General features: G+C 37.6%; 1 protein-coding gene across 1 annotated transcript in view; it reads left to right on the forward strand.

The window, feature by feature from the left end:
• Window positions 1-7,503: 7,503 nt before the first annotated feature.
• Window positions 7,504-17,013, forward strand: part of PIGN (phosphatidylinositol glycan anchor biosynthesis class N) — a gene marked incomplete at both ends in the record, with an annotated part of 98,152 nt that continues 88,642 nt past the window's right edge. Inside the window, 3 exons of the mRNA XM_080714674.1 lie at window positions 7,504-7,724; window positions 14,687-14,808; window positions 15,264-15,362. Coding sequence (XP_080570800.1) covers window positions 7,504-7,724; window positions 14,687-14,808; window positions 15,264-15,362 — 442 coding nt within the window. The remainder of the gene's footprint in view (window positions 7,725-14,686; window positions 14,809-15,263; window positions 15,363-17,013) is intronic.

Below are 17,013 nucleotides of genomic sequence, written 5' to 3' on the forward strand. Positions count from 1 at the left end.
GGGAAGTGAGGTAGGAGGATTGCAAGTTTGAGGCCAGTTTAGTAAATTTAGCAAGCCTGTCTCAAAAAAAAAATTATATATATATATATATATATATATATATATATATATATATATATATATATATTTTTTTTTTTTTTTAGCCAAGCGTGGTGGCACACGCTTGTAATCCCAGTATTTGGGAGGCTGAGACCAGAGGATCACGGTTCACAGACAGTCTCAGCTACTTAGTGAGGCCCTCTGCAACTCAGTGAGACCCTGTTTCAAAATAAGAATAAAAATTCAACCGCAAAAAAAAAAAAATATTTAAAGGGTGGTCCTGGGAATGTAGCTCAGTAGCAGAGCACTTGCCTTGTATGTATGAGACCTGGGTTCAATTCCCACTACTGAAACAAAACAAAAAAAGGTTGAGTGTTGACGTCTAAGTCCAATGGTAAGCAAGTGATTAGCATGCTCTGGGTTCAGTTCCCCAAACAAGAAATACATACGTGTGTGTGCGCGCACATGTGTGCGTGCGTGCGTGTGTTACAAGGGATTGAACCCAGAGTTGTTCTACTTCTGAGCTATACCCCCGACCCTTTTTTTTTTTTTTTTTGAAATAGGGTCTCACTAAGCTGCAGAGGGCCTCACCAAGTTGCTGAAGCTGTCTATGAATTGTAATCCATCTGTCTCAGCCTCCCTGGTACTGGATTACAGGTATGTGCCACGGTGGTAGCTTGAAATACATAAGGAAACAATGGAAGGCTGCTATGTAGTAGCACAGAAGAAGGGAGGGAATTATGATATACGAAAAGTAAAAATTCTGACAACGCTGATTAAAATTTGAGTTTTTTCTTACAATTAAGCACAAAATCAGCTCTTATTTTTTCATAGAGCACTTTTAGAGAGTATATGGTGAAATATAATGCGTAGCTTATTGTTGCCAGTAGAAAGAAATTACATATAATAATATAGAGATTGAATAAAAAATAAAAGTATTCCCTCCGTTGATGCTACCTCAATTTTCACTTTTCTTTTTTTCTCCCCAAAGTTAATGCTCTTTCCCAGAGGTGTCCACATTCTGTTTCCCTTTCTCCCATCTTTTCATGGTTCAAACATCCACTTAATATGGGACTCAGCTCTTACTACCCTGTTGAAAACTTCTGTCAGGTGGACAACCCCAAGTGCTCAATCGCTCATTGCTGTCTTTCCTGAACCTTTATGTGTGCCTGGCAGCTGAACACACTCTACACACTGTCCTTTTAGCCTCAGGGCTGAAGTTGAGTTTTCCTTCAACTTTACTAGGTTTATCTTCTCAGTCTGTAGTATCGGATCTCTCTGGGTTGTTACTGTAAAGACCTGAGCTTCACAACAACTATCTACTATGACATCTATTTTATTTTCTAGTTCAGTCAATGAGACATCAACTATTTTACTTTGAAGAGCTTTGCCATGTCTATTTTTATACTTTTATTGGTACATTATGGTCTTATCGTCTCCCATCATAATCTAGTAAGTAGTGATAGTATCATTTGCACACAGCAGCTGCTGAGTTTTCCCTCAGCTCTCACTTCCTGCCCCCTCCCCCATACATGGCACAAGATTGCCATTGGTATTATCACGTATGTACATAACACTACTATGACATCTCTGAACCTCACTTTAACATGTCAAAAAGGAAATGCTCAGTCCCTTCTCACTTCTACTTTCCTTACCAAGATAATTTGTTCCTTCTCTAAGGTAAAGGCCATCCAGGTCCACAAACCAGAGATCTAGAAGTCATTATATTTCTATCCAAATATATCCTTTTATAGAAGCTCCATAATCTCCCTCCAACATATAATTTGGTTTCCTTCCTTCAGCTTTTACTGCAAAAATTTAGGTTAGTCAGCAATAATCTTTAATTGTCTTCCTTACATACTTACCAGCTTCTTGTTTTTTATTTTGTTTTCTTGCTATACTAGGGGTTGGACCCAGGGGTAATCTACCTCCAAACTATACCCTCAGCCCTATTTTATTTTTTTATTTTGAAACAGGGTCTCATTAAGTTGCTGAGGGACTCACTAATTTGGTGCGGCTGGCTTGGAATACATGATACTTCTGTCTCAGCCTTCTAAGTACCGAAATTAAAGACACCACCATACCAAGCCTGACTAGCTTTTTTCCTGGTTGTGCTAAGGATTGAACCCAGCACATTCTACCTCTGAGCTAGACCCTGAAACTGATTTCATTTTTTCTTTGGAAAGAGTCTCACTACGTTTCTGAGAGCCTTGCTAATTGCTGACTTTGAACCTGTGATCCTTCTGTCTCAGCCTCCCAAGTACTGGGATTAGAAGCATATACCGCAAGTCTAGCTCTGACTAGCTTTTTAATAGTCTCCCTGATTTGTCTCTTTATCCACTACAATCCTTTCCCCACACCCAGCCAGTGTTCGTAATGCATTTATATACGTACACACATACAATAATGATTGCATGTAATAATAACAATATATGTATTATATTACTTATGGTATAAAATATGTATGAGACTATATCTGTAACAGATAGTAGTGCTAACCAAATATTCTATTTTCCCATATTTTCTATTCCTCTAACAGTTGAGCAGAGGAATATGACTCTCTCTGGCTGGTGCCCAGTGTTTGCTTTAAAATAAAACTGATGTAGACCCATGTTTCTAGTAGCATTAACTCATAATCACCAAAAGGTGGAAATAACCCAAATATTCATGGTGGGTAAAGCACTCGCCAAAATATACTATATACTTTCATTTCAATATTACTCAAACTTAAAAAGGAAAGAAATGCTGACACCTGTAATGGTATGGATTAACCGAAAGGACTTTATGCTAAATGAAACAAGCTGGTCACAAAGGATGAATACTGTATGGTTTTACTTGTGGAAACTATGAGCCAGACATGGTGGTGCATGTTTGTAATCCCAGTACTTGGGAGGCTGAGACAGGAGAATCGCAGGTTCGCGGCCAACCTCAGCTACTTAGTGATGTCTTGTTTCAAATTAAAGAATAAAAAATGGGGCTGGGGTGTAGCTCAGAGGTAGGATACCCCTGGGTTCAATCCCTGTTGCCGCCAAAAAAAAAAAAAAGAATAATGAAATTAATGTAAAAAAAGTAAAATGGTGGTTGCTAGGGTGTTGAGGGAGAAGGAAATGGGAATTTGTTGCTTTATGGGTATAATGCCTTATTATAATGTTATGTTTTATTGATGTTTTATTTTACAAGTTTTATAAAATAAAATGTTCTGAAGATTGGTTGCCCAACGTATGAATATACTTAATACCACTGAACTCTACAGTTAAAAATGACTAAGATGTTAAAGATTAGGTGAATTTTGTAGAAATTTTTAAAAATCAAGAAAGTCTTGTGTTCCAGGAACTCATTGTTCTGGACAAAGTGAGTCCATTAATAACCTTATTGACCTGCAACTTTGAACAAAGATGCATGTGTTCCTTAAAAACTAGATCGTTTGGGACAGATGATGATAAACCCAGAGGGCAAATTTAGAATATTAAAGACATTTGATTTTCGTTCTCATATTCCACGAGAAAAAAATTTTAATTATATATATATTTTATTTTAAACTTTTATTGGTGCATGGCAGTCTCACGTAACGATAGTGACATATATGCGCACAGAACTTGGTGGGTTTCACCCCTGGCCCCCTCCTCGCTCTTTCATCCTCAGGCGGGATATTGAGATTGGCACATCATGTCAGTGCAAGTAATTCCTCTATTAATTCCTATGAGAAAAATTTTAATAACTGGCCGAAGAAGTATGCTCAAACAAAAAGTTCCAAGTACCACAAAGGCCATTAATCCGAATTTCTTCATGCACCAGGACACTATGGAAATATTAGCTTTGAAGTAACACAATAAAGAGTATCCCAGTAGAAAAATGCAACAGGATAAGATTTGTTGCGAGAGGTGGCAATGGACCTTTTTTCAATAGGGCCTGTGTGTGGTGGTTAAAGGAGTGGAGAGGTTCTTAAGTCTTAATGATCTCTACTAATGAAGCCCAAATAGCAAGTTTTGAAGAACTATAGACAGTCAGTGTACATCTTACTAGCTAGCATGCAAGCAAATAAAAATGGACATAAGCACCCTAATCTGACCGATATGCTATGAAGATTAATGTGAAAGTTCAGAACTTTCAAATTTGGGGAAATAGTTATACATTTTTCCTGGAACTTTAAATGGGTTCAGTAATGCTGAGACTCTTCATATTAAGTAAAAAGATTTTCTTTTTTTAAAAAATGTGTTTGATTGGTGCATTATAGTCTTACATCATAACGTAAGTCATGTTGACAATGACATCCATGCACACAGCACTTGGTGCCTCCCTCACTCTCCTCTTCCCAGTAGATAGTACTGAGATTGACATTGGTATATTCTTAATGTGCACATAGTCAGTGGCAGTATTTCCACGTATGAACCTCAGTCTCCCTCCTCCCCTTCCTTTGCCCTCCTCCCTGGCCCCACTAAGGTTTCTCCTCCATTATCCGGAGCCCCGCTTGTTACTCCCTAGCTTTTTCATATTAGAGAAAACCGATGGCCCTTGACTTTGCGGTTGGCTAATCTCACTTAATATAATGAATGGAATAAAAAATCATGGATATACACACAATGGAAATCTACTCAGCAGTAAAGAAGAACAAAATTATGTCATTTCCAAGAAGATGGAAGGCCCTGGAGAAGATTTTCTTTTTTTTTATTTCTCTGATAATTTATTTCTATGCTTTAATGAAGTATCATTGATAAATAATTTATTTGAGGTGTGCACGTGATGTTTGATACAGGTGTACATTGTGACGCCATTGCTGCGGTCACGCTCGTTTACGTATCCGTCACTAGACTTAGTTACCTGTGTGGTAGGAATACTGAAGACCTCTCTTCGTGAAAAACAAATACACAACTGGAGAAGATTTTCTACTTTGTGTGTATGTGTGTATGTTGGGCACTGAAGCCAGAGCTCTCTACTGCTAGGCTATATCCCTAGACCTTTTTGTTTTGAGACAGGGTCTCACTATGTTGCCTAGGTTGGCCTTGGATTTCTTACCCTCCTGTCTCAGCCCCTCTAGCTGGGATTACAGTATGTACCACCACGGCAACCTCACAGCCTAATTAAAAAAAAATGTGAAGATAGTGATCATCCATCAATATGGAATTTGAGGCTAGGCTAGACAAAGTGGTGCATCCTTATAATCTAGCTACTTAAGAAGCTGAGGTAGGAGGATTGTAAGTTTGAGGCTAGTGTAGGCAATTTAGCAAGATCTTGTATAAAAAAACACACAAACGAACAAACTTTTAAAGAGCACTTGTCTAGCATGTATGAAGCCCTGGGTTCAAGCCCCAGTACAGAAAAATAAGGGCAGTGGGTTTGGGGGTAGTGGTATAACTCAAATGGTAAGCAAGTGCTTACCACGCCTTCGCTTCAATACCCCAAATAAGAATACTTAAATAAGGAAAGGAAAGTCTCTATGTAGTAGCATAGAAGAGAGAAGGGAATATGCTATAAAACAAGTAAAACGATTCTGTCAAATATGAGTAAAATTTGATTTTTCCTTGCTGTTAAGCACAAAACTGTAACTTATTTTTCCATAGAGCACTCTCAGAAAGTATATAATAAAATATAACCTGTAGCCTATTGTTTTCAGTAGAAAGAAACCACATATAGCAACATAGGGAGGAAGAATGTATCTATTAAACAAAAAACTGCAAGCTTTGGCTTTTTCTGTCCTAAAAATTTATGAGACAATAATATTTATTAGAAATATCCCAGAAGGTCTTTTCAAATCTTAGACAATATTTTATACTCAGTGAGTACCGTATGCCAATTTTAATACTTGTATCTAAGATATTGTCCCATTTTGAAATTTATGTCCTCAAGTATGCTTTTATTCTAACAGCACTTAGTCAATTATAATTTAAAAATTGTATCCACATTTATATATGTGTAAGTATATCATATACATATCATACTTATGCTGTATGGTTATTTTATTTTTTGTGTGGTACTGGGGATAGAACCTAGGGGCATTCTACCTCAGAGCTATATGCCAGTGCTAGTTTATTTTTTAGTTTTGAAACAGGGTCTCCCCAAGGTGCAGAGGACCTAACTAAGTTGGTGAGGATGGCTGCAAACCTATGATCCTCCTGTCTCAGCCTCCCTAGTACTGGGATTACAGATGTGAGTGACTGTGCCCAGCTACACTGTAGATTTTTATACTTACACTGAAGGATATCTTTTAGTGCAGTCAAGGGGATCCTGGACTGTCCTCGTCTTTCCTAAGCATGCAATGCTCTGATGGCAGCTAAGTAGCTAAACTTCCTTAAATGTAGTTCAGAGATTTCTTGAATTATTCCTAGAGAATAGTCAAAGAGTAGGATCTTTGTGTGTGTGTGTGTGTGTGTGTGTGTGTGTGTGTGTGTGTGTGTGTGTGTGTTATTTTTTTTCAGTACTGGGGATTGAATCCAGGGGCATTCAGTCCGAGTACTAGGATTACAAGCGTGCGCCACCATGCCTAACTCATTATATTTTTACATGTTTAAAAGCAGAACCAAGAGCTTGAGTGTATATTTGGCAAGGGCTCTGAGGATAGTTTAAAATTTCTTTGTACGTAAGTAAAGATATTAAGAATAATTTCTCAGTTTGAAGTCTTGTGATTTAGGGTATTATTCTACTCTTTATAAACTTTATTGTGCTGCTTTTATTTGAAGTGATAGCTTTTTCTTTAGGAGGCCTTGATGATTAAGGAAAGGAAAGACCTTAACGAGTTATGTGACTTATCATTAGGAAGATCAACATTCAACTGAAAACGGTTTCCATGTCAGAATATCCACAACCCTGAAGACACTCATAGCTTTTGACGCAGTGTTCCTTAATGAGTACAAAATTCTGAAGATGAAGTTTACCTTCTTACAAATGACTCAGCCACATGAGTAGGGTGTGTGTTTTCTGCTCAATTTGATGACAGGCAAGAAAGCCAAAGGGACACCCTTCTCCCCAGCTGATTGCCAAAGTTAAAAAATATCAACTGAAAACATTTAATTAATTTTTAATTAATCTGTAAACCTTTAAATAATTTTAAATTCTGAGAGTAGCAACAGTTATCATTTGATTTTATATAGCATTGGATCTGACCGAACCCTAACTCATTTTTAGGACTGATTTAGTTCTTTGTATGTTATTTGATCCCATGTTAATTTTTATGTTTTTAGTATGCTCTGAAATTTATAAGAAATAGTTTATTGGTTATAATTACTTATAACACTTGAACTTTTGCTTGGGTATATGTTATCATGTATTTTATAATCTCATTATTAAATAATGTTTGTCATTAACCCCACAAATGAAAGTGAGGTTGTGAGTTATGTATTCTAAAATGCATGCTCAATTTATATGTAGTCATCACGATAAGTGGAAATGCAGAAGACTGCATTCATTTACCCCAGTTTGATTTTGTTCCCGCTTCCAGCTCTTCTTGGAGATAACTTGGTTACCCTGGATATGCTGCTGTTCTTCACTTTGGGCTTGCTTGTCCATTTTGTGCTGTTCATCTCCATCTTTGACATCTACTTCACATCGCCCTTGGTTCATGGGATGACTCCCCAGGCCACCGCACTGCCTCCACCAGCAAGAAGATTGGTGTTGTTTGTGGCCGACGGCCTGCGGGCGGATAAGCTGTATGAGCTGGAAGAAGATGGAGTCTCCAGGGCGCCGTTTTTGAGGTAAGCCTACATCCCTTAGAAAAGTTATCCTGGGTCAGGTAAACAGAAGCACATCTTCCTGTTTCTCATTGGGTAGAGGGGATGAGGAGAAAGAGGGCAGAGCTCTCGCTCCTTGGTCTTTGTCTCATATGTGAGCACCACGATGCCGGCTTACTCCAGCTTCTGTGTGTTATTTCTACTGTTGTAGAAGCTGAATGTAGAAGGAAATGTGTGGCCTTAGCCCGGTGGGCACTGTAGCTACTCAGGAGGCTGAGATGGGAGGATGGCTGGAGGCAGGAGTTAGAGGCCACTGTCCGCATTATAGAAAGACTATGTCTCAGAAAAAAAAGAAAAAAAGAAAAGAAGGAAGGAATAAGGAAAGAAAGAAAGAAATGAAGGACAAGCAGAAGGAGAAGAGTAAAGATGTGGCCCTAGCTCCTTTGGCTAACCTGTCCTAATTTCTTAATTCTGGTTCTTAATTCAATAAACTCATTACATTATCATTTTCTTAAAATGGGGGGCATGCTGACACACACCTATAATCCCAGTACATGGGAGGCTGGGCTGGGAGGTGGGTTCGCACCCAGCCTTAGCAAATAAACGAGGCCCTCAGCGACTTAGTGAGACCCCGTTTCAAAATAAAAAAATGAGGCTGAGGGTTTCACTTAGATGTTCAATTCCCAGAAACACACACACACGCGCACACACACACACACACACACACACACACACACAGCTATTTTTAAAACATAATCACAAGCACAAATAGTAATTAATTACTACAACAATGGTGTTTATAAAATATAGACTTTATATTAAGATACAATTCTCTATAACAAAATAGATACCCTGCCTTCCATGTTGAGGTCACTGTTTAATGTGCCTCTATCTTCCACTAAGCAGCTTTGAAAGGAAATGTTTATTTATATTTTTTTGCCTGATGAGGCTCCTATAAAAACAATTTTTTGATGAAAGGTGAGCCCCTTAGAAGTTCTTTCTAATTCTGGTGTATAGAGAGATTAAAATTAAATTCTGGAGGAGATTCACCTGAAGTGCTCTGTCTTCACCTCCCCACCTGTGTCTTCACTGTCACTTTACCCAGTTTTATTTTTCTTTACAGTATTCACAGTTCTGCAGGTTCCATGAGGGCTGGGACATATGAACCACTTTATGTCCAGTTCTTAGAACATAAGTAGGCAATGAAATATTTGTTGGCTCTTAGAAGAAGGAATTGGAATGCTTGCTGTGTTGAATTTTCAGAAATAAGTCGATGGTGGCTTAAGGAAGTGAATCATGTACTAAAGGTTAAAATACATGAGCAACTCAGGTCAATAGGGAAGGATCAGGAGGAAAAGATCAAACTAGGTTGAAGTGCGGTACACAAAAATGTGTAGCATTTGCTTAATATACTGGGGCAAATTTCTTAGTTGCCAAAGAAAAGAGATGTATAGTTCATTTCAAAGTTGTGTGTGTGTGTGTGTGTGTGTGTGTGTGTGTGTGTGTGTGTGTATTGGAGGGAGGTGCTAGGGACTAAACCCAGAGCTTCGCAAGTACTAAGCATACACTCTATTACTGAACTAATTCCTAGCCCAGCCCTCAAAGTTTTTAAGAGGAATATATACTGGTTGATAGGGAAAAGTCAATCTTTTCAGGTTGTACTTGTTTCTCCTTTCAATTTGACTAATAGTAAATGCTGTGGGGTGAGGGCTCAAATAACTGATGTGTTTAGCGTTGAAAGCCATTGTATATTTGTAGCTTCTTCTAAAATAGTTAAAAAAAATTTTTTTTTAAATATGGTTGAAGCCAGGCATGGTGGCACACATCTGTAATCCCAGTACTTGGGAGACTGAGTCAGGAGGATCGCAGGTTTGAGGAGCGCCTTGGCAGTTTAGTGATACTCTCAGCAACCTAGCAAGACCCTATTTTTTTTTTTTTTATTGGTGCATTGTAACCATACATCTCGTTGAAGCTCAGGGTGAGAGAGGCATACATTCACCCAGCACTCACTGAGCCCTCTCTCAATTCCCACCCTATTTCCTACTCCTCCCTCCTTCCTGTGCTCAGCGCAGTAGTTGGCTTTGATAAGTTTGTGTATGTACATCATGTCCATGTTTCCCTCCTTCCTCTTCATCTCTGTCAGGTTGCCTTCTTCACTCATCCTCCTATGGTCTGGAGTCCCTCCTACATCCCATTTTCTTCCCAGCATCCGCATATAAGGGAGAACATCCGACCTGTCACTTTTGGTTACTGACTAATCTCACTTAGGGTTAAGTTCTCTAGTTCCATCCATTTCTCTGCAAATAACATAGTTTTGTTCTTCTTTATGGCTGAGTAAAATTCCACTGTGTACATGTCCCATGGTCTTGTAATTCATTTATCTGTTGACAGACATCTCTGCTGGTTCCATAGTTTGGCAATTGTGAATTGTATAGCTATGAACATAGATACACATGCATTATGGTGGTAGTTTGGTTTCCATTTTTGGGGGGTAGATATTCAGGAGTGGTATATCTGAGTCATATGGTAGGTTCATTCCCATTCTCCTGAGGATCCTCTACACTGTTTTTCAAAGTGGTTGCAACCAATTTGCAATCACACCAACAGGGTATCAGAGTTCCTGCTTTTCCACATCTTCACCAACACTTGTTGTTGTTTGTGTTTTTAATGATTGTCATTGTAATTGGGGATAGGTGAAATCTCAAGGAAGTTTTGATTTACATCTCTCTGAATGCTAATGATGTTGAACATTTTTTATACATTTATTGGCAATTTGTATTTCTTCTTTTGTGAGATGTCTATTTAGTCCTCTTGCCCGTTTTTTTTGATTGGGTTATTTATTTATTTTTGGAGGTAAGTTTCTTGAGTTCTATGTATATTCTAGATATTAGTCCTTTTTCAGAGGAGTAGCTGGCAAAAATCTTCTCCTAATCTGTTGGCTCTTTCTTGAGGTTCTTGATCATTTCCTTTGCTGTTCCAAATGAATTTAAGGATTGACTTCTATATCTGTGAAGAATGACCTTGGTATCTTAATGGGAATTGCACTGAATCTGCAGATCATTTTTGGAAGAGTGGCCATTTTGATATTTATTCTCTCTCTTCTCTCTTCCTTGCCTTGTATTCAATCCACTTCATGTCACTATACCAGAAACTCTGCATTAGTTACTAGAACACTACTACATAACAACTATCTCTAATCTCTAATCTATCTTAATTTACCAAACTCATACTCTGGTTCTATTTGATCCTATCTGAGGCTTCACCCTATTCTTGGATTTATGACCTCACTTTCCTCCTCACTCAGCCTTCACTGTTGAATACAACTTGTCCTTGGATATACCAGCTGACACCTTGAGATACCTAGAGAGAATTCTGTCCAAAGCAACAGATGAAATCATGAGAAGGAGGAATAACAAGGAGGCAACGAGCTCCCACAACACCACAATATCAGAACCTAACAACACAGAATTGCAGAGATCTCCAGATAGTCAAATCGGTAATGTAACTATAGTAATAATAAAGGCCTTCTGATATTCCTCAATCTATCTTGTGAAATAGAAAGAAACAGGACTTTCCCAAATACATTCTATAAAGCCAGCATCACATTAATATCAAAACCAAATAAAGACAGCTCAAGGAAGGAAAACTTCCTTGGTGAACATGGATACAAAACTGCTAAACAAAATACTAGCAACACACATTCAAAACCACATCAAGAAAATCATACACCATGACCAGGTAGGCTTCATCCCGGGGATGCAAGGCTGGTTCAACATATGAAAATCAGTTCATGTAATTCATCATATAAATAGAACCAAAGACAAAAATCACATGATCATTTTAATAAACAATGAAAAAGCATTTGACAGAATTCAACATCCATTTATTTTAAAAGCACTGCAGAGAATTGGAATAGAAGGAACATACCTCAATATCATAAAGGCAATCTACAATAGGCCTTCAGCTAATATCATATTAAATGGGGAAAAACGTCTAGAATTTCCTCTAAAAACAGGAACAAGACAAGGATGTCCATTATCACTACTTCTTTTCAATATAGTACTTGTTTCTCAAGCCAGAGCAATAAGGCAAGAAAAGGAAATCCGAGGATTACAAATAGGAAGGGAAGAACCCAAACTTTCACTATTTGCAGATGACATGATACTAAGAAGATTCAACCAAGTCAACGAAAAGGCTTATAGAACTGATCAACAAATTCAGCAAAGTGTCTGGATACAAAATCAATCTTAAAAAGTAAGAAGCTTTTCTGTATACCAACCATAAATCCTCTGAAAAAGAAATCCAGAAAACACTTCCACTCAGGATTCCCCACAAAACATTAAAATACTTAGGAATAAATTTAACCAAGGAGGTAAAAGACCTCTACAAAAAAATTATAAAACACTGAAAAAAGAAATTGAAGAAGACCTTAGAAGATGGAATGATCCTCATTGTTCATTGATGGGTGGAATAAATAGCATCAAAATGTCAAAACTTCCAAAAATGATGTACAGATTCAATGAAACACCCATTAAATTACCAAGATCATTTCTCACAGACATAGAAAAATCAACAAGACCCCAAAGACACAAGAAACTACAGGCAAATCAATGTGTACGAAACTGAAGAGCTTCTGTGCAGCAAAGGAAACTATCAAGAACCTCAACTGAGAGCCAACAGAATGGGAGATGATTTTTGCCAACTACTTACTTCTCTGATAGAGGAGTAATATCTAGAATATACAGAGAACTCAAGAATCTCAGCACTAAGAAAACAAATAGCCCAATCAAAAAATGGGCAAATGAACTAAATAGACGCTTCACAAAGGAAGAAATTCAAATGGCCAATAAATGCATGAAAAAATGCTCAACATCATTAGCAATCAGAGAGATGTAAATCAAAACTACCCTGAGATTTCACCTAACTCCAACTAGAATGACAATCATTTAAAACACAAACAACAACAAATGCTGCTGAGGATGTGGGGAAGTGAGAACTCTAATACATTTTTAGTGGAATTGCTAATTAGCGCAACCACTTTGGAAAACAGTGTGGAGGATCCTTACAAGAATGGGTATGAACTTACCATATGATCCAGCAATACCATTTCTGGATATCTACCCAAAAGAATGGAAACCAAACGACCAAACTAATGCATGTGTGTCTATGTTCATAGCTGCACAGTTCACCATTGCCAAACTATGGAACCAGCTGAGATGTCCATCAACAGATGAATGGATCACAAAACTGTGGTATATGTACACAACGGAATTTTACTCGGGCATAAAGAAAACAAAATAACATCGTTTACAGGGAAATGGATGGAACTGGAGGACATTATGCTAAGTGAGATTAGTCAGTCACACAAAAAATAAGAACTTGGATGCTCTGTCTAATATGCAGAAACTAGGAAGAAAATGGGTCATAGGAGGAACTCTAGACGAAGATAAGTAAATAGAGCTACATAACTGAGGGAATGTGAGGGGAGAAGAAGGAAATTCTCTAATGCACATGAGGTACTTTAGCAAACATATTAAAGTCAATCAGTTAAGCCAAACATTAGAGGGAGGGAGGGAGGGGGAGAGAATCGGGCGGGATTTGGGTAAGAGCTAATTGGATGATGTGTGTATGTCTGTCTCCACCATCTTGTATTCCATTAAGATGTATGATTACAGTGCACCAATAAAAATTTTAAAAAATTAAATAAAATAAAAAAAATTTTAAAAAAGGACTGGAGAATGTAGCTTAGTAGCAGACTTTCTGCCTAGCATGTTAGCAAGTCCTGGGTTTCATCCCCAGAATCAAACAAGAAAAATTATCCAATGTGCATCTTTATATCCTTAGTGTAGTTTTTAACAGTTTTAGCTTTTTAAATATTTTAATTTTCTTTCAACACATACACACATAAATGCACACAGGTGTGCATCTCCATAGACCTCATTTTAATTATTTTTCCTAAACAATTCAAAAGGAAAATATTGAGACACCTCATTCCCCACCACGTTTATCTTAATAACGAGGAGTTCTTCCCACATAACCACAATGGTATCATCACACTAAGTAACATTTAACAATATAATAATATTAGGCACATCAGTCATCTCTGTAACAAACCATCTCGGCATTTTATGGCCTGAAACATCAGTAGTGTCTTTTGTCTTGTGGTTCTGTGCAGTGGTTGACAGTTCTTTGTCCGACTTACCTGGACTCACTCATGCCGCTGCATTGAACTGATGGGAGGGCCAGAGCGAGAGTCATTTTTTTTTCTCTTTTTTTTTTTTTTTGTGGTACTGGAGATTGAACTCAGGGACATTCTACTTCTGAGTTACACCCCCAGCCCTATTTTATTCTTTATTTTGAAAGAGAGTCTCTAAGTTGCTGACAGGCTCACGAAGTTACAAAGGCTGGCTGCAAACCTGTGATCCTTCTGTCTTAGCCTCCTGAGTACTGGGATTACAAACCTGTGCCACTGCGACCAGCTGTCATGTGGTTATTACTTTTTTTGGGGGGGGGGTACTGAGGATGGAACCCAGGGGCATTGTACCTTCAAGCTACATCTCCAGCCCTATTTTGCAGTCTTTCTTAATTTTTTTTGAAACAAGTTCTCACTGAGTTGCAAAGGGCCTTGCTGAGGCTATCCACCAACTGAGATACTCAGGCCTCAGCCTCCATAATGCTGGGATTACAGCTGGGATTACAGCGTGCGCCACCGTGCCTGGCCGTCGTGTAGTTTTTGAAAGATCCATTTCCCTCTCAAATTTTAGGTTTTGTTGTCTATGCTTGTTTATTTATTTATTTTTTTTTGTCATGGTGGAGTTCATACCCAGGACCTTGTATATACTAAGCAAGTACTTTCCTGCTGAGAAACATCCCCCCATCCCTCCTCTTTGGCTTTCATTCCTTCTATAATGATCTTTCTTTTCTAAAGCTTTACATGCATATTTAATCATGGTGTTTGTTAATGTTTTATCTGTATTATCTTTTAGGAATGTCATAATGCATAAAGGCAGCTGGGGGATATCTCATACACGTGTGCCGACAGAATCCCGGCCAGGGCACGTGGCCCTGATAGCTGGCTTTTATGAAGATGTCAGTGCAGTTGCCAAAGGTACTGTTTGCTTAGATAATTTTATTAATTGAATCATTTGTCATGTAGATATTCTTTCTTCACCACTGAATCATGTTACGGTGAAGAGTGTGTTTTGAGGTACTTTGGACGGGTGTTTCAGCATGCCTTACGCACAGGAGCTCACACTGGTTTTGATTCTATAATTAAGTTTTAGTCTTTCCTCATCCTGTGCTATTGAAAGAGTATGGTTGGATGGGTGTGTGATTTTCCTAGAAGTGAACTCTCAAAAGTTCAAATGTGATTTTATATTTTAGGAAGCAGTAGACCATCTGTTGCTAGGTTTTTAAAGTAGTGGTAAATTATGCCTAACAAAGTTTATGTTTACTTTTGTACCTGTTCTTCAATCAGTATTAGAAAAATACTTCTCTTGGGGCTTATTTTATCACACACTTATTGCTATTGTTGTTCATTGCTTTTCTTCTCTATTACCTTAGGATGGAAGGAAAATCCTGTAGAATTTGATTCTCTTTTTAATGAAAGCAAGTACACATGGAGCTGGGGAAGCCCAGATATTCTCAGTATGTTTGCCAAAGGTAAGAGCCATTGATGATATTTTCTCAAGTAGCAAATGAATAATAAAGCAATATGCTAATATTTTTACATATTATATATTTATTAGTTTTAAGACATGTATTTTCACATTTTTAACAGCTCTGAAATAGGAATGTGTATTACAAGGAATGGCATGATTGTTCAATTGGCAATGGTTTTTCCTTCTTAGTTGTACTTGAAATATTGGCACATGATACTGTTAGTGTTTTGAATTGACTGGAATAGTATAATGGAATGGTATACAGGTCTACCATTTAACAACTTTATAATCTTGGGTAAATTAGGTAATGTCTGTGAGCTTGTTTTTCTTTTCATAATATGTAATGATAATATTAGAATTAAATTAGATAATTCATGTGAAATATTTAGTAAAGCACTTATCACATATCTTTATTATGAAGATGGTATTGATGTCTGACATTTGGAGTTGTTATGTGCACAAACCTGCAAGTATTAGGACATCCCTTGGTTAGAAAGTTTCTTTATAATGTTTTCTAAAATTGGTTGGATTAATTTTGTATCATTCAATACTTTTTACTAGGAGCAGAATGGCTGACCATTCACTTAAAGGAAAATTTGTATCATTATACTTACACATGGGTTTCATTATTATACTTGGAACTAATAACATTACTATATATCTAGAAAGCAAAATCTACATTCAGAATTTTGCATTGATAAAATATTATTCTACTGGGCAGGCCAAAATATCCCAAACTGCCTGCCATTTATATATTTCCTTCTTTGGGAAGCAGTTTATCTTCTTTGAGTGGGTAGTGTGGTGAGGGCAGATAAAGTTGATATGGCTTACCAAGTTTACCCTTCTCCTCTGGCTACAATTGATGGGACAGAAGCAATGCCGGATTCAGGCACACTCCAGTAGGAATGTCCCATTTCTTATGGTAACCAGTAACCCTCTCAGGTCTCTTTATTTGGGATGTGGGATGTCGAATGATAGAGCAGAGGTAAAGGGTCATTAGAGCTGAAATGATAGTATAGAGATCGCCATTACTTTGTTATGTCTCTTCCTTCTGGCCTGCAAGAGCCTATATCTCCCAGAAATTGATTAGATTCTTAAACCCTTGCAAGTCTATAAGATTAATATGCTTTTTGATCTTTTCAAACTGCTTGGCAATAAATGATATTTATTCCCTTATACTAAGAAAAATATACGTGGTCTATAAATAAGGAAATTGAAATATTTAAATTTTATTCTTGCTTCAGGAAGGTTTATAACCAGATAGCTTCATCTGTTTTAGATTGGAACATTCTAAGAAGCATATATTTTTTATATAGTTTAATCCTTAAAGGGAGAAAAACATTGGTGCTCGTGTGTGTGTGTGTGTGTGTGTGTGTGTGTGTGTGTTACTAGGAATGGAACCCAAAGCATTCTACTTCCAAGCTATACCCCCAGTCCTATTTTTTATTCTTTATTTTGAAATAGGTTCTCACTGAGTTGCAAAGGGCCTCACTAAGTAGCTGAGACTGTCCTTGAACCGTGATCCTCCTGTCTCAGCCTCCCAAATGCTGGGATTACAAGCGTGCGCCACCACGCCTGGCTCATGTTTGCTTTGATTACTTAAATTTTGACTTTGACAAGTTAATTAATTTACATGTCATATATTTGTAAAA

Source organism: Muscardinus avellanarius (assembly GCF_963383645.1).
Source record: "Muscardinus avellanarius genome assembly, chromosome: 17".
In the NCBI taxonomy this organism is placed as follows: Eukaryota; Metazoa; Chordata; class Mammalia; order Rodentia; family Gliridae; genus Muscardinus; species Muscardinus avellanarius.